Raw genomic sequence first — 25,060 nt, 5'->3', positions numbered from 1 at the left:
AAACAATGAGCCAAGTATGAATGACCATGGTATACAGTACAGGATTCAGTAGTGAATATATACACATGAAAATAGGGAATTTTATTTGCTTTTTTGCAAGGTAAATATTTAGTGAATGGACTTTCCCCCCATCAAACTAAAGAAACAAAGTTTAACTAAAGAAGCTTGATTTTTAAAAATTAGCAACTAGATTATCTTTAAAATATAAACTTTAAAAATAAATGCAAAACAAGACTTTCTTTTGAAGATGCTATGATGTTCCTGGCCACAAATCCCATGTACATACCTTTTGAAAAACCCTAGGACCTGAATCAAATGTCCCCTCAAACCCTTAACATTTCTGATTCTGGACAAGTCACTTAACTCCAACTGCTACACACACACACACACACACACACACACACACACACACACACACAAAACAACCCCCCCCCAAAAAAAACCAAAGAAAAATACTGTACATAGCATTAGAGAGACAACCACAAAATGGGATTGACTCAAGGAAATGTGTTGCTCTTGTTCCCTTGTGTCAGATTCACTGGGACCCCTTGGACCACAGGATGCCAAGTCTCTGCCATCCTCACAATTTGTCCAGGTTCTTGTTCATTGTTTCTTCCATCTTATCCTCTATCTTGTTCTTTTTTTTTTATTGCCTTAAATCTTTCCAGTGTATCACATTCTAATAACTGAAACACACATTCACACACAGAAGTGGTGCCCTAGGAGGGATGTTTTGGTATGAAATGCAGACTAGATCGACCACCATTTCCAGTTCCAATGAGAATATTGACGTGCTTATAGTTCTACAGTTGGTAAAAATCTAGACTAAAAGAGGGAAGGGAAACAAGCAGACTGTAGCATGGATGTTGAGAAAATGTAGAGTGAAGCTTTTGGTGCTTCACATATGAGCTGGAACCAGCTTAGGTATAGTGAGATGCACTCATTAATTAGGGCAGCACAAGCTGAAAGAAATAAGTCACTCAGATTTTTGGTCTAGATGTTCATAAATGATAGAGCTGCAGTGAAATGGTCATGACTCTCAGAGGAGATGGGATCACAGGAAGTCCCTTGATAATAAGTTAATTGAGCTGGGGAAAAGCTCTTCTTAGGGCTATAGGAGCAATAGAGGCTTCACCCTAAATACCCCCACAAATTCTGCTGAAATGAGATATTCAGACTTAGCCTTAGACAGAATAGAGAGAGTGTTTCATGATAGGAAAGTGTTCAGGGACCCAGGCCCCTGTGGATTTCCAAACCTGGAAAAAGCGTAGGAAAAGGAAAATGCTTCTCTACGTACCATTAGGCACATGGCCTATTGCCTCCCTCAGGTGTTCCCTATTCCTTAAAGAAATCTAGCTCTTAATAGGAGGGAGTCAGAGAGACTTTCTTGGTAAAGAGAAGTTCAGTAAATGTTGCGGATTAATTACCAAAAAATGCCAGTTTCCATATTCTAATCCTTGGAAAACACATATACCTTTCATGCTTCCCCTCTGTCCTCTTCCCCCACTCCCCACCAGTCTGCCTTCAGTATGAAAACTTTGGGCTAATATGAGAACCAAGACCCATGAAGTACAGAATATGGAGCTGGAAGTGGAATAACTGGGTTCAAAATTCTGGATCTGAACACTTACTAGATCTCTGGACCTTCCTGGACCTCAGTGTTTTCATTTGTAAAATAAAATACTTGGGTTGGATTAGAAGTTCTTCATATTTTTGACGTCTACTAAGTTGTTAGAGGAAGGTATAATCAAAGGAAATACTAAATTTCAGTTGGACATTAGTGAAAATAAAGATGTAACTTTTTCCCATCCAAGTTCACAGAGCCACTAAAACCTTTCCATAACCTTAGATAATGCAAAAGACTCCCTGAAGCCAAATAATTCTTCTGTTCCCTTCTAGTTCTTAACATTCTGTGTGTCTAAGAACACGGGAGTCACTTCTATTCATATAAATATGAGCAGAGAGAGACTCTATTTACTTTCTGCCTTTCCTTGGAACACCGGTAGTCTCTTGACAGGCCTCCTACAAGAAAATTATGTCTTTTCCAGGTACACTAAGATTCAAGAGGATCTGGGAGAGCTGGATCGCATCACAGAACAGATGCTTTTTGACCTTTACAAGTACAACTCATCAGGTAGCCTCTCCAACAAGACTCGAGTCCGACGTGATATCCCAAACTCGTTACCCTATCCTCTAGTTAAGATTCAGAACTCCCACTTCTTCAGCCATCACCGCAGCGGAGCCGCCGGAGTCCAGGAGAACAACCCTCAGGTGGATAAGAATGACTGGACAATCGGTTTCATCTTGGTAAGACCCTTCTCACATTCTTGCCTTCATTCACTCCCCTGTCACTCCCATTTTCAGATCTCTTTGCCCTACTCTACCCCCCAAGTCCCTATTCCAAACTCTTTCTGGGGGAGGTCCAATTTTCTGGTCCTATTCATTTACCTAATAAATGTTGATTGAGTGTATGTTATATGAAAGGCATTGTACTGAAGGTTGCAGGACATATAAAAATGAATGTAAAACTCAGGACCCTAACCTTGTTATTGCTTTTGGGAGGCATTGAACCATTTTTTTAGATCAAGACTAAATGACTTAAGAGAAGTATAAGACATATGAATAAATAATTTATACAAGGTAGCATATAATTGGTACCCCCAAGAGGAAAGCAAGATGTAAGAACAAATAACTTATAGAACATAGTTTGTGCCATTAAAGAAATAAAAAGACATTTTGGAATGTCCCCTAAAGAATGAACAAGTTTTCCCATCCCGCTGTTATTGGCAGGGGGTGGGACATGGTATGGTGAACAGGACTTTGTTTCAGAGTGCTAGAATTTAGAGAGTGCTGATGGTATTTGTGGTCCTTAAGTAGTGTAGAAATGAACAACTTAGCACTGTGATCCAGAATTGTTATTTAATAGGAGCCATTGGAGCTTCCTGAAACTTGGATGAACTTGTATCCAACTCCATCCTAAGTTTCCATACCTGTGGTTGACCTTCTCAGTAGTGATTTCTCAGTGTATTAGGGTCTTTCTCCCCAAAATGGCCCCAACCAAGGTAAGCTCCCCCCAGTCTCCATCCCCATCTGCTTTCCCGAAACAGTGCTGGGCTATTCATGAGTCCTCCGCTTCAAGCATCTCATAACTTCTTGCTCCCGTTGCAAAAATGACTATTTATGACTTTGTCTCTGGGTACCGCCTCCTTCTTAATTGCTCCTACTTGCATCTCCTATCTACTCCTTTGGTTTCTTCTACTCTTAAGTTTAGTTTCAAGTGTTTTCAGTGGCAGTTCTCCTGGCTTCCTGATCTCCTCAATCAACATCCAGTTTATCAGATGCTAGTGCCTCCTCCCTGGCCCTTCTACCCCATCAGCTGCTGGTTAAAAAACAAAATCTCTGCTGCTTTTTCCTGTGTGAATAACTGTTGTTATAGTTACAGTTTGTAAAATATTCCTTTGGCTCTTTGAATTGTGGATTTAAATCTGATTTGGAAAATCCCCTTACAAAGAAAGAACATGCTTGAATAAGGGTTCTTCAGCTTTTGGGTATCTTGAATCTCTTTGGCAGACAGTGTAGTGAAGCCTGTCTTTCTCAGAATTATGTTTTTAATTGCAGCAACTAAATACATCTTTTGGTCTGGAGCTTCTCACACAGACTTCTGTTTTCTCCTATTCTCTCTTCCTTTTCTCTGTACTACTAGTTATCTGATGTTTTCAGTTACCACTCTAGTGCCTTAGAACCTAAGACTTCCTGAGTCTACTTATTTTTTATTCTTTCCCCTCTCTCTCCTGCCCTTCCTCTAACATTTCTCCGGTACTTGTGTTTCAGTGTAACAAGAACAAATCAGACTGCTTCTACCAGACCTATTCCTCAGGGGTGGATGCTGTCCGAGAATGGTATCGATTTCACTTTATCAATATCCTGGCTCGATTGGACGCCCAAGATCTGAATGAAGCTGCATTGGGTAATTTCATCTTTGCCTGTCGCTTCAACCAGGTATCCTGCAACCAAGAGTGAGTTCCTTTTCACTTCTTTGCATTTCCTCCCCTCTACTCCCCCCAGGTTGTCCCTCTTCCTCTTTCCCTAGGACTGATTATTTTTTCCCCTTGAGTACTTCCTGTTCACTCTCAAGGACAATAACTTTCCCCAATCTTTGTAGACTTAAGGTAACATTCACAGGACCTAAACTTACACCCCTGTTTTTCTTTCTTTCCACCCCTTTATTTATTTATTTTAAACTTAAATACAAAGTAAGTAAAGAAAAAGAAACACATTGCCATGTGCAGAGCAGGACATAAAAAAGGATTCAAGATATAAAGTGATAAATTTTCATTTCAAGAACGCCTTTATAATAAACATTACACATTGTATTCAGAACTGGTCACCTTTTCTTTGCTTCCTTGTAGGTTTTCTTTTGTTCTCTACTAACTTTTATTTTATTCTTCCCTCCCTTCCTCTTCCATCTTCCACCAAGAAGGCTATAGTTTAAATATATATTATATATATATATATATAATTTATACACATAAATATTACATATATATATATGGGTACACACATATTACACATGACTATACATATACATAACATTTGCACGCACAAATATATGTGCACATTACACATATACATATGGGCACACAATATACAGTATACATATATACATGATCAAAAATATACACAAAATGTATATACACAAATATACATGCATATTACATACATACATGGACATACACATATTATAGATATACACACAATTTATTAATGCAAATATATATTAATAATACACATGCAAATGGACATACATATTAGAATACATTCATATATATATATACATATATATATATATATATATATATATATATATATATATATATATATATATATATCTGCACACACATATACTAAATCCATCAACTCATCCCTTCCTATACCACAGCAATATTCTGACCTTATACAGCTTTACTTACTAATTGAATGACCTTAAGCAGTCCCATTACTACTTGTGTATAAAAATCCCTTTAAACTCTGAATCTTATGATTGTGTCTGAGCACTCCGTTGTGGGATGATGAGACTTTGAGACTGTTGTAGACAATTGGGGTTAGTGCTTGAGTTTTATATTTAATGGGCTTTCTCTGCCAGAAATGTGAATTTCTCTCTCTTTGCCTGTCCTTCTGTTGAGCTTCTTATTTCCTGACTCTACCTAGATCCCAGAGAGATTCCAGCAGCTACCCAATTTTTGACAGTGTTTGAAAGGGGAAAATTTGGGGCAGAAAATTATGGGTGGGTAGGAGAGCTGCTCTGTACCTTGTGTCCCTGCCCTTCACTGGTCAAGTTGCATAAAGGACATCATAGGTCCAGAAGGGAGGAGTTGTAGGGTGTTGTAAGGTGCTCCTGGTCAGACAAGAGCATATCCATAGTGTTATGTTAGCTTTTTTGGGGGGGAGGGGGGGTCACAGTCAAACTCAAATGTATTCAGAGGAAGATGACTATTCTTAATTCTTTAAGAATTATAAATATAATTTATATGTACATAATATATAATTCATAAATAAATATAAGAATATAAATTGAGGAAAATGGGACGGCAGAGAAGACATTTTTGGGAGGGGAGGGTGTCAGTTGATTTCTGCCTATATGTGAAATACTCTAAAAAGGCCAGTATGGAAGATATTTATTAGACTCAATGGAGGTGATGTAGGGCTAACGGGTGGACATTTCAGAAAGGCAGATTTTGGTTCAATGTAGGGAAGAATTTCCTGATGGTTACAGGTATCTCCTGATGGTGTGACCTCCCTGGGATGTGGTGTGTTCCCACCCCCTGGAGGAGCTCAGAAAGAAGCAGACCAAGCTGCAGACATCTGATGCAATGGGTCCCTCAGAGCCTGATGGTTCAAGTGAATAATCCTTTTATTAAAAGCAGTTCTAACATTCCAGGGTAAAAATAGTTTTCAAGGCAATTAAAAGCGGTTCAGGAAATAAAAGCAACAGACAAGGAGATTAAGAGTAGCCTACAAGAAAGGTTTCCTGAGTAGGGGTCTCAGCCTCTGCCAAAGTCCTAAAAAATTACTAATTATTCTTGCTCCGAGGGTCACAGCTAGATCCCAGGTGAGACTACTCAGAGGAGGGGAGAGGAAGGTAGCTCCCACTACTCCAGGTCTGAACCACAGTTTTTTTGTTCACAATAGAGTAGGCTAGGGTGTGTGTGTGTGTGTGTGTGTGTGTGTGTGTGTGTGTGAATGTGTGTGTGTATGTGATGGTGAGTGGGTGTGGGGAGAGTGTTGTGAGTTTAGGCTTCCCTAGCACTGCCAGTATTTTGGCTTATGACAGAAGCCATTCTTGCCAGAAATGCTGTAGGTAGGGGATAGATTAGGTCAGAGCTTCTTAAAACTTTTCCACTTGTAATCTCCTTTTGCCAGAGAGATTTTTATGTGACTTTGGGTATATAGGTACATAAATCAAACATTTACTGGTAATAAATCTTAATTTTGTGACTTTCACATTCAGTTACAAGACAAGTTGTCACAAATCACACTTCTAGAAGCTGGGCATTAGGTAACATCTGAGGTTCTTTCCAACCCTTAACCTTTTGTGATCTGCTCATACTCATTTAATTTTCTATTAAATCTTCTTCAATAGAGGGATCCTCACATGATCACTTTTACTCTTTCCAAATCCCTAACTAGGAGCTTTTCTAAGGCAGCATCTGATACCTTTCTTACTGGGTTGCTAGGCTTGCCAGAAAGCAACGCGTGTCCCAGCTGCTCTGCCCCCCTCCCAGCTGTCCTGTGACACCCTTCTCTCCTCATTCCCCCACTTTTCCAAGTCACAAGTTTCCTCTTAACTTTAAGCTGGTGTTTGTTTAAGGACAGACCTCCCCACCTGGAGGGTGTGGCAACCAGAGCACCTGGATTTTGATCAGCTCATACTTTCCTGACTAAAATCTCAGCCGTTCTCTTTCTCTCCCCATCTTTAATCCTTCTCTCATCTCCTGGCTTTGAATAGTTCTGAAGCCCTCTCTTCTTGCTCTTGTTCTTTCCATTATGGACTCTATCTTTCCTAATAATAGTTCATAGTTCATCTAGGTTAGGAACTATATGCAGGGGTTCCTTCTCTTAGATAACCGATATTGTATGAAGTATATAATACTATCTGCTTGAAAAGTTAACTAACGAGGCAAAAGCCCTCTCAAATGCTACTTTATGTCCCTGGCACTTTTATTCTAAAATACATTTATAATTTATCTTCCCTTTTGTTAGATTATAAACTCCTTGAATGAGGAGACCTTATCTTACTCATTTTTGTTTTCCTGGTGCTTAGCACAGTGAATTGACCCAACTGTTTGTTTAATTGGATTGACTGTGAGTTGTCCAATAACACTGAACAAGTGGTGCTAGATACTAAAGGAGCACAAAAGAGAGAAGCTTGTCCCCAGCCCAATTCCCATTGCCTTTCCCTGGCTCTTCTTCCTCTTCTAACCTATTCTCTATCTACTGCTAAGGAATTACTCCCAGTTTCATCACCCAATCTATGGAAACTGTTACACTTTCAATGGCAAGAATGACTCTAACCTCTGGATGTCCTCTACACCTGGGATCAATAATGGTAAGAGAGTCCTCCCTAAATCTTCTCTCCATAATTCACATCTTATGATGTTTTTCCCAGTCCAAATACCAAATTTCCTCAGCTGGATTTCCTTTTCCCTTAGTTGCAAGAGCTCCTCTCAAAAAAATCTGGTCCATTCCAGAGAGGTGCCATCTTGGATTTGAGTTACAACCCAAAATTCATAACAAAATTGATAAGAATCTGGTTTCAATTGTTCTTACTAATTGGTATTGTCTGAGTCTATGACAATATTCACAAATTTTATGACCTTTCTCATTTCAGTTTTTCTGACTTTATTCCCTTAAATTTTTGGGAATTGGAAAATATTAGAGTGAGGCAAGGATAGCCTCCTTCTCCTTAATCCTTAATCCTTTCTTAAATTCCATTTTGCTTGGCCAAATCTTACAGGTCTTTCTCTGACACTACGGACAGAGAGACACGACTTCATTCCCTTGCTGTCCACAGTGACAGGGGCCAGGGTGATGGTCCATGGGCAAGATGAACCAGCATTCATGGATGATGGGGGTTTCAACCTTCGGCCAGGAGTGGAGACATCTATCAGCATGAGAAAGGTGTGGGTACTTTGCTTAGGTCCTGGGTGCAGGGGGGTGGAGTATAGGAAGAAAGGGGAAGGAGGGTCTTAAATCTAGCTGGTTGGGAAGGGTCTCAGCAATAACTGGATGTCACAGCAAGGAGGGGAGGAAGAAGAATTGTGTCTCATCCATGACAAATTAGGAGTAAGTATTAGAGTGTAGGGTTCCTATAAAGTGAGTGTAAGAAATGTAAGGTTGTCAGGGGAGGGGACTAGGAGTGGGGATCCTGAGAAACAGACATTAAGGACATGGTTATCCGGGGTTGGAAACTGGGGTTATGGGGACATTCTGAGACTCAAATGCTATAAATTGGCACTTGGAGGCTGGGAAGGAATAGAGACTTACCTGAGAAGCAAAGGGGGCTGGCTATGGAGCGATGACCCTGAAAGCCATGTGAATTTGTTAGTTGGGGGGATTGTAGGGGCTGGTAGATTTAAGTATGAACCCTGGGGATCCAGTTAAGGAGAGCACTGGGTAAAACTAACTGTTTTGACTTAAACCTTTCTGGGTTTTGGTGGGATGGACAGGAAACCCTGGACCGACTTGGGGGTAACTATGGGGACTGTACCAAGAATGGCAGCAATGATGTCAAAGTCGAGAATTTCTATGTTTCCAAGTATACACAGCAGGTGAGGTTCCCAGATCTATGACTTCCCTCTCCCATCCTCCCTACTTCTTCTCAGATCAGTTCAAGACTCAGTAGCCAGGACCACCCTTTCCTTCCCCAGATTGTTATAAAGGGAGGGGCTACATGACGCAGAGAACTATTTGCCCTTTTCTTCCTTACCTCTTCTCCTCCTTGGGGTATTCTAATGGGGTTATCAGTAGGGGAAGGATCTTGTCCATAATCCCTCTGCACTCCCCCCCGCCCCAGGTATGTGTCTATTCCTGCTTCCAAGAAAATATGATCCAGAAGTGCGGATGTGCATATATGTCCTACCCAAAGCCTGACAACGTGGAGTTTTGTGACTACAAGAAGCACAAAGAGTGGGGTGAGCTGCTTGCCTTCTTTTTGGCTTGCCACAGGGCTCCCATGGGCATCCCTGCCCTCGGCCCCATTTCCTTCCCTTTTGTTCCTGCTCCTTGACAGCTTGTCCCTCCCCTTTGGTCTCCTGTCTTTTACTTTCCTAGTTGGCTTTTTCTCCATCTCTATCTGTTCGGCTTCTTTCTTTGTGGTCTCTCTGGGCTTGTTATCTTTTTCTTTTCTCAATCACATGTTCCATCTCTGGTTTATTGTTTCTCTCTCAGGATCTCTGTTTTTGATTGTTTTCCCACAGATGTCTGATGCTCTATCTAGGTTTCTCTCTTAGTTTCTATTTGACTCTTAAAAAATATAAAGGTTATGAGGAACTCAGAGTTCCTCAAATCTAACTTGCCATTCAATAGGAATCTCCCACATAACACAAATTTCATAAAATATTAGAGTCAAAGGCAATTTTAGAGATTGTTTAGTCCACTTCCCTCTGGGGAGTCAGTCAATTGACAGTTGTTAATTAAGCAATTAATATGTGCAAGGGACTGAGGCTCCAAGAAGTTGTGGCTTATCTAATTAAGGTCACACGAGAGACAGATTGCAAATAGCAGCCAGGTCATCTGTTTTCCACTGGAAAACCTCCAGGGAAGGAGAAAGAACCATAACTTATTCCATTTTTGGGTAGCTCTTGAGCTTAAATCCATTTCTGCAACTTTTCCTATTGCTCCTAGTTCTGCCTTCTAAGGCCCAGCTGAAGGGTCTGCTATTTCCCCAAATAACCTCCTTTCAAATACTTTGTCCTCAATATCTGAAAGGCCATTATCCCATTCTTGCTATGTTTTCTCTAGGCTAAATATCAACAACTCCTTCAACTAATCCTTTCATAGCATATTCTTTCCTTCCCCTCTCGGTCTTTCTTAGGAGAAGGATCAGAACTGGACAGTGATGGTGTCTGACCAGGGCAGAGCATAGTGGAACTATTACTGCCCACTCTGAACACCATGCCCTCTTAATACGGCTCACTTTAGCTATTTATATTATGTCAGAGATGCTATATAATGCTATCATAACATTGACTTATATTAAGCAGGAAATCAATGAAAATCCTGAGATCTTTTCACTTGGCAGTGTTTTCTGGCTGTTTCTGTCCTATATTTATGTAGCTGATCTTTTGAATCCAACCACAGGGATTTGCATTTACTCCTATTAATTTTGAAATTTCATTTTAGTAGATTCCATCTGTTGCTCTGCCCTATTGAGATCCTATTCCTTTGTTTGATGTTGTCTCCCTCTGGGTTTTTCTCCTTCTTCCTCTTTCCTTCCCTTTCTTCTTCCTCCTCTTCTTCCCCCTTCCCTTCACTATTGAACCCTATCAGTCCATCAGGCACCAGCCATTACTGAGTGCATACTTTGTGTCAAGTGCCCTGGAGAACCAGACTAAAACAAAAGAATGCCATTCAAAAAGGAAGCTATACTTGGTCAGGGGAAACAATATATCCTCATGTCAAAAAATAAAGTATTTAAACAAAATGTGTGGTAATTTTGGGAGAGAACCACTGTAGAGAAGGGATCAGGGAAGGTCTAGCATACAAAGCAGCACTTAAATAAGCTAGTGATTCTAAGGGGTGGAGTACGTTGCAGGCTTGGGATGGGGGGCTTGTGAAAAGGCTTGGAGACAGGAGGAGCAATGTGATGTAGAAAGAACAAAAAGTTGGCCAGATCATTCAAGCTCATAAAAAGGATATTTTATAACATGATATATTAATAAAATATAACCTATCATAGTGATATGACAATAATACAATATATTAACATTAAAGTGTAATATAATAATACAATAAATCAAAATTTAGTAATATAATACAATATGACAGTTAATATAATGTTATACTACTACTATAATAATATAATATATTAATAAGCTTGGGAAAAGAGTTAAATTGTGAAGGACTTTCAATGTCCCCTGAAAAGGAATGTTTCTTTTAACCTCATGGCAACAGGGAATTGCTGGAACTTCTCAAACAGTGAAATGGCATGGTCAAACCCATACTTGAGGAATAGTTCTTTGGCCACTATATTGATAATTATTAAGAAAGGGAGAATTATAGGATGGGAGTCAAATTAGGAGATAATTGGTATAGGAGAGAGGAGCAATGATGGGTCCCTTATCCAGGACATGTGAGTAGAGAAAATGAATGAGAGATGGATAATGGATGGAGGGGATAGATACTGGGGAGAATAATTTTTTTTTAAAGGATGAGAAACTGCTCATAGAAGTGGAGAGTAACTGACAAATGACCCAGAGTCAGATTGAGAGAGGGAGGCTTATTGAGTATAAAAGAGTTGGGCATTATCTGGAGGATGGGAAACAGTGACTTTTCAAATCTCCTAAAGAAGGTTCACTGATAGCAGGAGGGATGTAGATTTTGTAATAATGATGATAGTTATAGGTAGCATTTATATGGCACCTACTATGTGCCAGGCAGCGTGCTAAGCGCTTTATGAATGTTATGTTATTTAAACCTCATAAGGATCCTGAGAGGTGGGTGCTATTATTACCCCCGTTTTACAGTTGAGGAAACTGAGGGGAAACAGAGATTAAGTGATTTGAATTAGGTAACATAGCTAGTAAGTATCTGAATATGGATTTGAACTCAGGTCTTCTTGAGTCCAGACCTAGCACTCAATCCAGTATACCAACTAGTTGTGTGTAGCTATTGATTTCCCTTTGAAAATTTGGTATTTTTATTTCCCCAGTTATATGTAAAACAATGTTTTACAAAACTTTGAGTTGTAGGTTCTCTCCCTTCCTCCCCACTTCTTCCCTCATTGAAAAGGGACATGTTAAAGTTATGCAAAACATTTCCATAAAAGTCATGTTGTAAAAGAAAACATAGATCTTCCCCCCCCCCCCCATAAAAAACAACTTTCAAGAAAAAGAAAGGACACAAAAAGAATGCTATATTCTGTATTCAGATACAATCAGTTCTTTCTCTGGGTATTGATAGATGTTTCATCATGAATCCTCCAGAATAGTCTTAGATCATTGTATTATTGAGAATTGCAAAGTCATTCACAGTTTATCATCCACAGCTTTGCTATTATTTTGTACTTAGTACATTTCTCTTTGCTTGAGCTCATGGGGGACTATCCAGGTTTTCTGAGAGCATTCTGCTCATCATTTCTTATAGAACAATAATATTCCATCATACTCACATATTCAGCCACCACAATTTATTCAGTCATTCCCTGATAGATGGGTATCCCCTCAATTTCCAGTTCTTTGCCCTGATAAAAGAGCTATTATAAATATTTTTGTACATATAGATCTTTTTTCCTTTTTTATTTTTTAATCTCTTTTGGGACTCATGTCTAGTAGTGATATTAAAGAATATGCATGATTTTATAGCTTTTTGGGCATAATTCTTATCTTTTAATCACTTATCCATTGGGAAAAGGTGCTTATTTTTTATAAATTTGATTCAGTTCCCTATACATTTGAAAAATGAGGCCTTTATCAGAGACATTTGCTTTTGAATTCTTTTCATAATTACTATTGCTAACTGTATTTCCTCCCTGTTTATTCTATTCCTTCTCCTTTCTTCCTGTCCCTCCTCAGAAGTGTTTTGCTTCTCAACACCCCCTCCTCCAATATGCCCTTTCTTCTATCCCCTTCTCCCTTGGATATTGATTTCTTACTGAGAACTGTATGATATCAGAAGTTTGAAGGAGTATGAGAAATTCCCTTCCTTGGAGAATTCTTAAGGGTAGGATAAAGAAATAAACTAGGATAACTTATAATTAGGTGCAACTGGGACAGGTTGAATAACTGAACCGGTAGGGTAATCACAGATAGACAATATAGAAGACAGTCTCTGGTGGTATGCCCAGAGATCTTTTTTTGGTTCTGTGTTGTTTTATTATCAGTTTGGATGAACTATTTTTGACAGATTTGATGACTTGAAGCTGGAAGCAATATTTAACACATTAGATAATAAATAATCAGAATCTAAAATATCTCCACAAGTTAGTCTGACTGAAATTTAAGAGAGCCCATATAAAGTCTTAAACTTTGGATTAAAAAATCAGTTTCACAAGTGGAGGGTATAGGGTTCATGGCTGCACAATTGCTTCTGTGAAAAAGGTCTGAGGTTTTAATGAATTAGAAACTGGGTGGAACACAGGAATCAAACAAATTAATGCTATCTTAGACTTAGTTAAGAGAAACAAGTTTTTACCAGGAAGGTGGTGATAATTCTGCTATATATACTTTCTCCTAGTCTGGCCACTTTGAGTACTTTATACCACCTTTTTAATTTTTTTATTTTATTTTTTTTAGGAAGGAGATAAGAAAATTAGACTATATTTAGAATGGGCCCATGCTATGAGATCAGTTGAAGGAAGTAGGGACATTTCACCTTGAATAGGAGAAGAGTTATTAAGCACACACAAAAAAATTCGTTTCAAGTATTTGAAGGATGGTCATATAAAAAGATTAGACTTATTTTGTTGGCTCCTGAGAATGGACCTAAGAGCAAAGGGCAGATTTCAGAGAAATGCAGAGAAAAACTCAACAATGAGAGCTACCCAAGTGAATTCCAGATTGTCAGGTCTTTCAACAGTCTAGATGACAGAAGTGATCTTAGATATGAGGTTGCACAAGATGGCCTGGGAGGTTATTTGCAGATCTGCTATCCTATAATTCTTCGAATGGACAATAAGAACAAAGACCATGGTGTATTGATAGAAATAGAAATAGAAGCTAGAAAATAGAAAAGACCCTCTCTAACTTCCAGCCAATAATACCAGAAAATGATTTTTGATTGGAAGACTTTTAAGATTTTGTGTATTTTTGCAACTTTACTTTTTTTTTTTTTTTTTTTAACCACTAATTGTTTATTTGTAGAAAATCTGTTAGGAAATCTAAGAGGTGCTTGTACATGTTTCACATTTCATAGTGGGGCCCAGGAGAAGACAACTAGATTTGGAACTTTGAAAGGCTTAAGAACTCTGCTTAATGCAACAATAGGCCATGATTCTAGAGGATGACTGAAGAAATATACCTCCCACCTCTTGACAGAGTGGGGATGGGTTTCAAGATACAAGACATAATTTTTGGATGTTACCAATTTGGGAATTTGCTTTATTTGGACTGTGTACATATACATACCCCCCCCACCACATGCACACACACATGCATATACATATATATGTCCCTCCCTTCCTTCCTCCCTCCCTCCCTCTCTTCCATATTCTCTGAAACCTCAAAAAAGGTCATCTTTGGCACTGTCCATAGAAACCCTATAATCTGTAAGTCTCACACATAGGGATGGTATGCAAGAAACACTTTGAAGATTAGGGCGTATCTGGACTATTGGACTTTGAAAAAGCAGGGTGAAGATGGATCATTTATACCATGTCATCAGAAAAAGATGCCCTGAATTATAAATTGGCTGCTTCCTGGCCTGGTTCCTTCCTTCCTTCCTTCCTTCCTTCCTTCCTTCCTTCCTTCCTTCCTTCCTTCCTTCCTTCCTTCCTTCCTTCCTTCCTTCCTTCCTTCCTTCCTTCCTTCCTTCCTTCCTTCCTTCCTTCCTTCCTTCCTTCCTTCCTTCCTTCCTTCCTTCCTTCCTTCCTTCCTTCCTTCCTTCCTTCCTTCCTTCCTTCCTTCCTTCCTTTTTTGGTTCAATTGTGGACTAAAGGGAGAAAAAAAAATGCTTGTTGTTTTTTAAATTCAATTTTAAAAAGAAGCTATAATTGGCAGAATGACTAGTATCATCCAAAGAGGAAAGCACGGAGGCAGGAAGGTTAGACATAGGATTATAATATTTAAAGTCAGAAGGACCTTAAGATCATCCAGCCCGATCCCTTCATTTTACAAATGAAACCGAGGCCCCGAGAATTTATTTGCTTTAGGTACAGTTCTTAGCAGAGCTCTCCACTCCGACCCAGGATTGCGGGTTTTGGTTCTCGTTTGTTACCACACAAAGGAGAGAGGCAGGAGCTGCCTTAAAAGGAGGGTTTGCGCCCAAAGAAGGTTCCTGGGTTTTTCTCCATAAGGAGAGACTTCCACCAGCTAAGCTCGGGAGTGGGGCAGCGGTCAGGAGGCGGGGGACCGCCCCAGGAAACACACAACTTTCCCTTTTCTTGGCTCCCCAGGTTACTGCTATTACAAGCTCCAGGACGCTTTCTCCTCTGACTCCTTGGGCTGCTTCGCTAAGTGCCGCAAGCCCTGCCTGTGAGTGCCGCCTTTTCTTTACAAGGCCAGATCGGCCTTTTGGCGGGATGCCGTGGGGTCCGCGGCGGGGAGCGGGAGGGGGGACTTTGGGGCTCCCGGAGCTCCGATGGGGGTGAAAGGGAAAGACGTCGCGCTAGTTTCCCACGCTTCTTCACTCCCCTTCCTCCTCTGTCTCTAGAGTAACCAATTACCAGTTGTCTGCTGGCTACTCCCGCTGGCCCTCCGCTACGTCTCAGGTAAAACAGGAGCGCGGGGGCGCGGGGGCAAGCGGCTGGGAGTCCGTGTGCCTGTGTGTTAGCGCGGGTACCCCCTGCATTGGTGAATGTTTGTGTTTCAGGGGGGCAAATGAAAATAATAAATAAAAGAATGAAAGTGTCAGGTAGAAATATAGATAATAGATGGGGGGGAAGAGAGAGAGAGAGAGAGAGAGAGAGAGAGAGAGAGAGAGAGAGAGAGAGAGAGAGAGAGAGAGAGAGAGAGAGAGAGAGAGAGAGAGAGAGAGAGAGAGACAGAGAGACAGAGAGAGACAGAGAGAGAAATACAAAAGTGACCTTGTCTGAATTCATTTCTTCAGGACTGGGTGTTCCAGATGTTGTCCATACAGAATAATTACACCATCAGCTCCAAAAGGTATTCCGTCACCTGGCACCAGGACTCAGGATAGGAAACCTGGGGGGGGGGGGGGGGGGAGATCCAGTGATTGGGGGGGAAATGGGGTGGGGAATGAAATAGTTTATAAATCCTAAAACATTTTATGAATGTCAACCAGAATTATTTTTATTCCTCATCTGTATAATGGGGCCAAGGAGTAATACAGCTAATGATCTCTGAGTCCCTTGTGCTAACATTCTGTAAGAAGATACAGGCTTTGGCGTTTTTTTTCCCCTGAGGCTGGGGTTAAGTGACTTGCCCAGGGTTACACAAGGAAGTGTTAAGTGTCTGAAACCAAATTTGAAATCAGGTCCTCCAGACTTCAGGGCTGGTGCTCTCCACTAAGCACGTAGCTGCCTCCCAGACTTTGCTATTTGAGTAGGGGAGGGAGAACTGTGGCTTCTGAAAACATTCAGTCACCTAACTTTATTTTCTTCTTCCTTCTCACTGTAGCGGTGTTGCCAAACTCAATATCTTCTTCAAAGAGCTGAACTATAAAACCAACTCAGAGTCTCCCTCTGTTTCGGTGCGTCTCCTTTGGGATGCTGGGCAGTGGGATTGGGGAGGACAGTTTAGCAGCTCCTTGAAAGGGTTCTGGGGGGTGGGCCGGGGCTGGGCTTCCACGGTGGCGCCTGGAACAGAAGAGAGTAATGATAGGTTGGGGTGGGAGGAGGGGCAGGGGCAGCATGTGGGAAAAGTATCGGACAAAGGCGCTCCGTGTAGCAGAGGTTAGGAAAGGGGAGTAGAATTTGGAGATCCTGTAATGAAAGGGTCTAAGGTTGGAGGCACTGAGGATCGGTGGAGTGATCTGTGAACATGGGAAAGTAGGGGCAGAGGTTGGGTTCTGGGATAGAAGATTCAAGCATCTCAGTGTCCTTCTCTGTAAACTAACTGATCTCTAAAGCCTCTTCTGACAATGGGTTGGGGGAGGAAGGGTCAAGGTCCAGGGCAGGCGGGGGAGGAGGGACGGGGATTGGAGTTAGGGACGATAGGGAGCTGTGTTTGGGACTGGGCTCGGAGCACATTGTGATAGTGGATAAATAAAAACGTGAGAGAAGTCAATATGGCCGGGTAGAAAGAGCCTTGGATTTGTAGTCAGTACTTGTGTTTGAATTCTGACTTTGCTGCTTACGAGTAGAGTAACCTTAGCTATGTCACTGCTTTTTAGTCATTTCCCTTCTCTGTAAGGTGAAGAGTCTAAACCAGATGACTTTTAAGTTCCCTCACAATTTCTATAATAATTGGATGAACATCGTCCCCTTGGTCAGCTTTGCCCTGAGTTTCCTGATGCTCATGACCTCCTCCGTGTCCCTCCCTTTGCAGATGGTCACCCTCCTGTCCAACTTGGGCAGTCAGTGGAGCCTGTGGTTCGGCTCTTCTGTGCTTTCCGTGGTGGAGATGGTGGAGCTGATCTTTGACTTCCTGGTGATCACCTTCTTCTTGCTGCTCCGCAAGTTCCGAAGCCGCTACTGGGCTCCCAGCCAGACAACCGGGGGGTGCCGGGAGGTGGCCGTGGAATCTTGATTCCCCGGCTTCCTCGGGCGCCTCCTCATCCAGTTTGGCCCTGGCCCTTCTGCACCAGTCTCGCCAGCTGCCTCCGCTACCCCGAGTCCCCACCATGGTAGCCAGGGCAATAGCTGGGAGTTGTGGTCTTCCTCACTGGTCCTAGACATCCTGGGACCTCAACTGATGTGCTTCCCCCAACTCCATCAACCGATTATGTTCTCTCTCGCCCATCCTCCGTTTCCTTTATTCTCTGAGAAATTTGAGCCAATCCGAACAGTAGCACTTTTCTCATCACATTCCGTTCCCCAGGGTAACTTCTGTGTATCTGGGCCTGGGATGGGTACTGGTTTGCAGGATTAGGCATTTTAGAACTTTTCTGAGTAAATTGACTGATATTGTCTAGCACTTGAAGAGGGAGATATCTCTTTTCAGGTCATATTTAGGGGCTTCAACTTAATCCACACCAACACTATTACTTCAGAGACCTAAACCATCAGAGGTGGTCTAGGAGAGAATGTACAGAGATTATGGCTTGGAATCCCAAAAAGCCATATTCTTTTATCAATCCTTATTTATGCAGTAAATTGGGGGGTGAATATTGAAAAAGTATAACTTATTTTTAAAAGAAATCCAATTCAGAAAGCATTTATTATTCCCCTGTGAATTCCCCCTACACTCTTTATCCAGCTCAGCCTTACCCCTTAAAAGTCCTTTTCTTCTGTTCTTCCCTTCCACTGTGGAGCTCTGGAAACTGCCTGCCTTCCACTTCTAGTTCCTAGAGCTCTTTATATTATTTTATAGATGAGGGGGAAAGCCATTTAGTCTCTAATAGATCCAAGTTTTCTGATTCTAAATCAAGTACTTTCCCTTCCATCCCATAAGTCACCCCACCATGACTTTGTACTTTGAAATCCCTCTCTCTTCCTCCCTATGACAATTTCCTTTCCTTCTATTTCTCCTTGTTTTGCTTCTCCTAAATCTATTTTTTCTTTTGATTAAATAAGTTTATTTTTGTTTTTCTGAACTTAACAAACAAAACAGGTATTTCATCTAAAAAACCCAAAAAGGATTATATAAGTGACCAAAGATCTTCATTACATAGAGCTTATTTTTAAAAAGTATACAATACACCTAGCATACTAGTTCCAAAGTTAGGTTTCAGTTTAAAAGAATTGCACACATTTAACCTATAATAGATTCTTGCTGTCTTGGGGAGGGGGGATATAAGGGACGTAGAGAGAAAAATTTGAAACAAAATTTTAAAAACTGAATGTTAAAAACTATCTTCATATGTATTTGGAAAAATAAAATACTACTGAGATGGAAAAAAATAAAGTTATGTTTTACTCTGAACTTCTGTGCACTGTAGAAAAAATCCTTCACTAATAAGGTATCTTTTTTTTTCTTAGTATCATTGATCATTTCTTTCCACTTATATTCATTGCCCTCTACTCCCCCCCCATTCTCAACCTCTAATAATAAGCATAGTTAAGCAAAACAATCCATGCATGATTCATGTCTGAAAATTATACAGCTCCATAACCTCTGGACCAAGAGATAAAAAGTAGGTTTCATATTCTGTCTTTTGGCGTTGTGGTTGGTCATTGCATTGAAAATTTCTTAAGTTTTTTCAGAGTATGATGTCTTGGTTTTCAATTCATTTTCCATCCCTCATAAAAGTCATCTCAGCCTTCTTTATTATGTCACTTTTGCAGTTCCTTTTATTATAATACCCCATTCTATGTACATACTGCAATTTGGTCATTCAACAATTGATGGAAATAGTTTGATAATAGTATAGTTTAAGATCCGACTGCTAGATCCTTTTTCTTTCCCACTTCTGTTTTTTTCATTAATACCCCTTAATTGTTGGTTTTCTTCTATCACAAAAAGCATTGCTATGAATATTTTTCTACCTGTGTGGATACTTTCTTTCAAATCTGAGATATGTCTACTAGTAGCATTGCATCAACAGTTATACATAATTTACTTATTTGTGGCGTAGCGTGGCAGATTCCTTTTCACAAAAGCTTATACCAATTCATAGCTTCATCAATAATGCAACTGGCAGCAAGATGATGCAGTGGATTGAATACTGAGTTTGGAATCAGAAGATTCTGTTTCTTGAGTTCAAATTCAGTCTCAGACACTTGCTAGCTGTGTGACCCAGACAAATCACTCAACCCCGTTTGTCTCAGTTTCTCATCTACAAAATGAACTACAGAAGGAAATGACAAACTACTCCTAGTATCTTTGATAAGAAAAAGCCCAAAATGGAGTCATGAAGAACTTAATGTGAGTGAAATGAACTAACAGCAAAATATCCCACATTCCTCCCTCCCCCACAATTGTCATTTTTGTCTTTTGTCATATTTTGTCAAACCTCTGGATATGAGGCAAAACTTCAGAATTCCTTTAATTTTTTATTTGATTGTTAGAGATTTTAAGTGTTTTTAAAATATGGTGGATTGGGAGTGAGAGTTACACTATGGACTCAGCCCTCTCCCTTCCTAATTACAAATGCCTTTTGAAGGTATTCTCAAGGCTGGAGTCTGCTACTTGACTGGCCTGATAGTTCTCATCCAACCATTCCACCGGGGAAAGTCCACATGCTTAGAGACACCTCTGTAGTTTGCTGACGGGTTAAAGATCCCTCGATTACCCTCAGCCTGGTTGGGTCTATCAGATGAAATGGTTTATCAGGGGATGGCCACTTTGTATTGGAACTAGAGGTTGAGAGTTAGATGGATCAGATGGACCCCAGAGGTGGAAAGCAGCCATGAAAAGGACCATACCTTACACCCTATTACAAACCAAGCAAAGCTTAGAGAGATGGCTCCACAAGGAGGCACAAAATTCAGTTTTATGCTGATAGTAATAGTCCAGGGTTTTTTTTATGATTCCCTGAAGACTATTTATGGGCCAAAGACTATGGTGCATCGTAACTACTCAGCACTGATGGAGTCATATTGATCAGTGATAAGGACATCATCCTAGAGAGGTAGGCTGAACATTTCCATAGTGTGCTCAACAGACCATCATTAATCAATGTTGGAGCCATTGATTGTTTATCTCAGATTGAAGTCAGTCCTTCCCTGACTGAAGTTCCAACTGAAGAAGAGGTTTTGAATACCATCAGGCTCCTTTTGTGTGGAAAAGCATCTTGTGCTGTCTTTTCCAGTTGAGATTTACAAAGTAAGGAGTCCATTGCTTATACAAAACCTGACAGAAAATTTCCAAATTATATGCTAAGAGATTATGCCCCAGGAATCAAAGATGTCTCCATTGTCCATCTTTATAAAGGCAAAGAGAATAGATTGTCTTGTGACAATCATAGGGCAGGTGCCTCTCTTAGTTACTGCTGGCAAGAATCTTGCCAGAGACTTCCTCCATAGGCTAATCTTCCCCTGGGAGATGATCATGTACCTGAGAGCCAGTATGACTTCAGAAAGGGCCAAGGAATGATCAATATAGTATTTGCTGCCCACCACTCTGGGAGAAGTGCAGGAGCAGAACTAGGTCTGTATGTGACATTTGTAGGTCCGATCAGGGCCTTTAATACTGCCAGTCATGAAAGTTTATGGAAAATTATGTCAAAATTTAGTTTCCCAGAAAAGTTCATCAGTATTGTATGTCAATTTCATGATGGCACTTTTGTCCAGGTTCTGAATGATAAACAATGCTTTCAAGTTTCCCAGTCACCAATGGAGTGGCTGTTTGCTTGCTCCCATGTTTTTAGCATGATTTTTTAAAAAATCAAAGCTTTTTATTTTCAAAACATATACATGGATAATTTTTCAACTTTGATCCTTGCAAAACCTTGTGTTCCAATTCCTCCTCCTTTCCCCTCCTCCCCCAGAGGGCAAGTAATCCAATATATGTTAGCATTTAAAAATATATGTTAAATCCAATATATGTATATATATTTACTTACTGCACAAAAAAAATTGGATCACAAAGGGAAAAAAATTAAAAAACTAAATGCAAGCAAACAACAATAGAAAGAGTGAAGATGCTATGTTGTGGTTTACACTCAGTTCCCACAGTCTCTGGGTATAGATGGCTCTCTTCATCATAAGATCACTGGAACTGTCCTGGATCATCTCATTGTTGGAGAGGGCCACTTCCATCAGAATTGATCCTTCTACAGTATTGTTGTTGAAGTGTATAATGATCTTCTGCTCCTGCTCATTTCACTCAGCATCAGTTCATGTAAGTCTCTCCGAGCCTTTCTGAAATCATCCTGCTGGTCATTTCTTAAAGAATAATAATATTCCATAAAATTCATATACCACAGTTTACTCAGCCATTCTCCAATTGATGGGCATCCACTCAGTTTCCAGTTTCTGGCCACTACAAAAAGGGCTGCCACAAACATTCTGGCACATACAGGTCCCTTTCCCTTCTTTAAAATCTCCTTGGTATATAAGCCCAGTAGTGACGCTGCTGGGTCAAAGGGTATGCACAGTTGGATAACTTTTGGGTATAGTTCCAAATTAGAATGATGTTTTAAGCCATGTTATCAAATATCTTCAAGCTAAGCTACTTGTACACTGGGCACTACAATGCAGTGCAGCTACTGCACTGATGGTGAGTTCTTCAACTTGAAAAGGCTGCAAGCCAAGACTAAAATGGAGAGGTTTGGGTGCAGTTTTTTATTTGCATTTGATTGTGCTCCCAATGCAGCCTCTGAAGCTGAGATCCAACAGAGTATGGATCACTTCTCTGTTACTTGTGCTAATTTCAGCCTAATAATTAATACCAAGAAAACACAGGTGCTCCAGCAGCCAGCACTACACCATTCGTATGTAGAACCATTGGTTACAGCAAATGGAAAAGTTTTTTTTTTTTTTTTTTTTTTTTTTTTTTATGGTGCCAATTTAAATAGATTTTATTCTCCAGGACAAGAATTGCATTTCCACTTGTTTATTACAGTACTGATAAAGTGCAATGTTGTTTAACCTCTCCCTCTGCACACATTCAAGTATTCAGAATGCCCAGATTTACACAGTAGCTTAAATGTTACTTTTTAGAGTGCTACTGCCTTGGCTACAAATTTGAGTCCTTCAATTTTTGGAAAGCTGCGTGGAATGCTTTTTCTTCTGGTGCACTTAGTCAACCTCTTCAATGGTGGGTCCAGAAGAAGCACCTCCAGATGGGGCTGCTCCACCCCCAGGGAACCCACCAGGCATGCCTCCTGGCATACCCCCTGCACTCTGGTACAGCTTAGTAATGATGGGGTTGCAGACCTTCTCCAATTCTTTCTGCTGATGCTCAAATTCTTCCTTTTCAGCAGTCTGGTTCTTATCCAGCCAGTTGATTATTTCATTACATTTGTCAAGAATCTTTTGTTTATCTTCATCACCAATTTTGCCCTGCAGCTTTTCATCTTCAACAGTAGCCTTCATGTTGAAAGCGTAAGATTCAAGAGAATTCTTGGAAGAAACCTTGTCTCTCTGCTTCTCATCCTCAGCCTTGTATTTCTCAGCCTCCTGGACCATACGCTCAATGTCTTCTTTGCTCAGACGCCCTTTGTCGTTTGTGATGGTGATCTTGTTCTCCTTTCCTGTGCTCTTATCCACAGCAGAAACATTAAGGATGCCATTTGCATCAATGTCAAATGTCACTTCAATCTGAGGAACACCTCTGGGTGCTGGGGGGATTCCTGTGAGCTCAAACTTGCCAAGCAGGTTGTTATCCTTTGTCATTGCTCTCTCACCTTCATAAACCTGAATAAGCACACCAGGCTGGTTGTCGAATAGGTGGTAAAGGTCAGTGTCTGCTTGGTGGGGATGGTGGTATTACGTTTGATCAGAACTGTCATAACTCCTCCAGCAGTTTCAATTCCAAGAGAAAGAAGGAGTCACATCCAACAGCAGCAAGTCCTGCACATTTTCAGATTTGTCTCCAGACAAATGGCAGCCTGGACAGCTGCACCATAAGCAACAGCCTCATCAGGATTGATGCTCTTATTGAGTTCCTTGCCATTGAAGAAGTCTTGCAGAAGCTTCTGGATTTTGGGGATGCGAGTAGAAGACCACCCACCAGGAACGATGTCATGAATTTGTGATTTATCGAGCTTGGCATCTCTTAAGGCCTTCTCACAGGATCCAGTGTGCCACGGAAGAGATCAGCGTTCAGCTCTTCAAACCGGGCTCGGAGTGATTGATGTGTAGAAGTCGATACCTTCATAGAGGGAGTCAATTTCAATACTGGCCTGGGTGCTGGAAGAGAGGGTACGCTTTGCACGTTCACAAGCGGTGCGCAGACGGCGAACGGCCCTCTTGTTCTCACTGATGTCCTTCTTGTGCTTTCGCTTGAACTCGGCAATGAATGGTTGACCATGCGGTTGTCAAAGTCCTCCCCACCCAAGTGGGTATCCCCAGCTGTGGACTTGACTTCAAAGATGCCATCTTCTATGGTAAGGATGGAAACATCAAAAGTACCACCTCCAAGATCAAAGATCAACACATTTCTTTCGGCACCAACCTTTTTGTCCAAGCCATAAGCAATAGCAGCAGCAGTTGGCTCATTGATGATTCGGAGCACATTGAGACCAGCGATGGTTCCAGCATCTTTTGTGGCCTGACGTTGGGAATCGTTGAAATAGGCTGGTACTGTGACCACAGCATTTGTGACAGTCTTCCCAAGGTAAGCTTCAGCAATTTCTTTCATTTTGGTTAAGACCATAGAAGATACTTCTTCAGGATAGAAACTTTTGGTCTCCCCTTTGTACTCCACTTGGACCTTAGGCCTGCCTGCGTCATTCACCACCGTGAAAGGCCAATGCTTCATGTCTGACTGTACAACTGCATCATCAAATCTTCGACCAATCAGACGTTTGGCATCAAAAACTGTGTTGGTGGGGTTCATTGCAACTTGATTCTTTGCAGCATCACCGATTAATCGTTCTGTGTCGGTGAAGGCGACGTAGCTGGGGGTGGTCCTGTTTCCTTGGTCATTAGCGATGATCTCCACTTTCCCATGTTGGAAGACTCCAACACAGGAATAAGTGGTGCCAAGATCAATGCCAACTGCGGGTCCCTTCGACATGGTTGCTGGGGAGTCGGGGGTCGTGGCTGACCGCTGTGGAGAAAGAAGGGCTGCTGCTGCGCTGAGTAGACCCAAATGGAAAAGTTTTTGAATATTGTGGATAAATTCACTTATCTTGTCAGTATACTTTCTGGGGATGTTCACATGGATAATGAGATTGACACACATGTTGCCAGAGCCAGTTTGGGAGGCTCAGAAGGAAAGTGTGGGAGGGAAGAGGTGTTAGATTTTGACTATCAGAAGGAAGGTCTGCAAAGTCATTGTGTTGACCTTATTATTGTATACCTGTGGAATATCAGCACCAAGCCAAGAAACTGAATCACTTTCATTTGAATTGTTTTAGGAAGATTCTGAAGATCATTTGGCAAGATAAAGTACCAAACTAAGTTGCCAAGCATTCAAATTCTACTTTAGAGAGTGCAATTCTAATGGGCTGGCCACAT

General features: G+C 40.9%; 1 protein-coding gene and 1 pseudogene across 2 annotated transcripts in view; one reads left to right on the top strand and one right to left on the bottom strand.

Moving 5' to 3' along the window:
- Positions 1-18,917, top strand: part of SCNN1A (sodium channel epithelial 1 subunit alpha) — a 27,006-nt gene extending 8,089 nt beyond the window's left edge. For both annotated transcript variants that reach the window (XM_074269045.1, XM_074269046.1), the window contains exons 3-13: positions 2,049-2,307; positions 3,832-4,016; positions 7,503-7,606; positions 8,015-8,178; positions 8,727-8,828; positions 9,074-9,191; positions 15,329-15,407; positions 15,586-15,643; positions 15,982-16,037; positions 16,512-16,584; positions 17,382-18,917. In XM_074269045.1, coding sequence (XP_074125146.1) covers positions 2,049-2,307; positions 3,832-4,016; positions 7,503-7,606; positions 8,015-8,178; positions 8,727-8,828; positions 9,074-9,191; positions 15,329-15,407; positions 15,586-15,643; positions 15,982-16,037; positions 16,512-16,584; positions 17,382-17,582 — 1,399 coding nt within the window. In that variant the 3' untranslated portion in view covers positions 17,583-18,917. The remainder of the gene's footprint in view (positions 1-2,048; positions 2,308-3,831; positions 4,017-7,502; positions 7,607-8,014; positions 8,179-8,726; positions 8,829-9,073; positions 9,192-15,328; positions 15,408-15,585; positions 15,644-15,981; positions 16,038-16,511; positions 16,585-17,381) is intronic.
- Positions 18,918-22,474: 3,557 nt separating this feature from the next.
- Positions 22,475-24,683, bottom strand: LOC141543573 (heat shock cognate 71 kDa protein-like; annotated as a pseudogene).
- Positions 24,684-25,060: the final 377 nt, after the last annotated feature.

The sequence above is a fragment of the Sminthopsis crassicaudata genome, chromosome 5 (assembly GCF_048593235.1).
Source record: "Sminthopsis crassicaudata isolate SCR6 chromosome 5, ASM4859323v1, whole genome shotgun sequence".
Lineage (NCBI taxonomy): Eukaryota > Metazoa > Chordata > Mammalia > Dasyuromorphia > Dasyuridae > Sminthopsis > Sminthopsis crassicaudata.
This window is presented reverse-complemented; position numbering and strand designations above follow the sequence as displayed.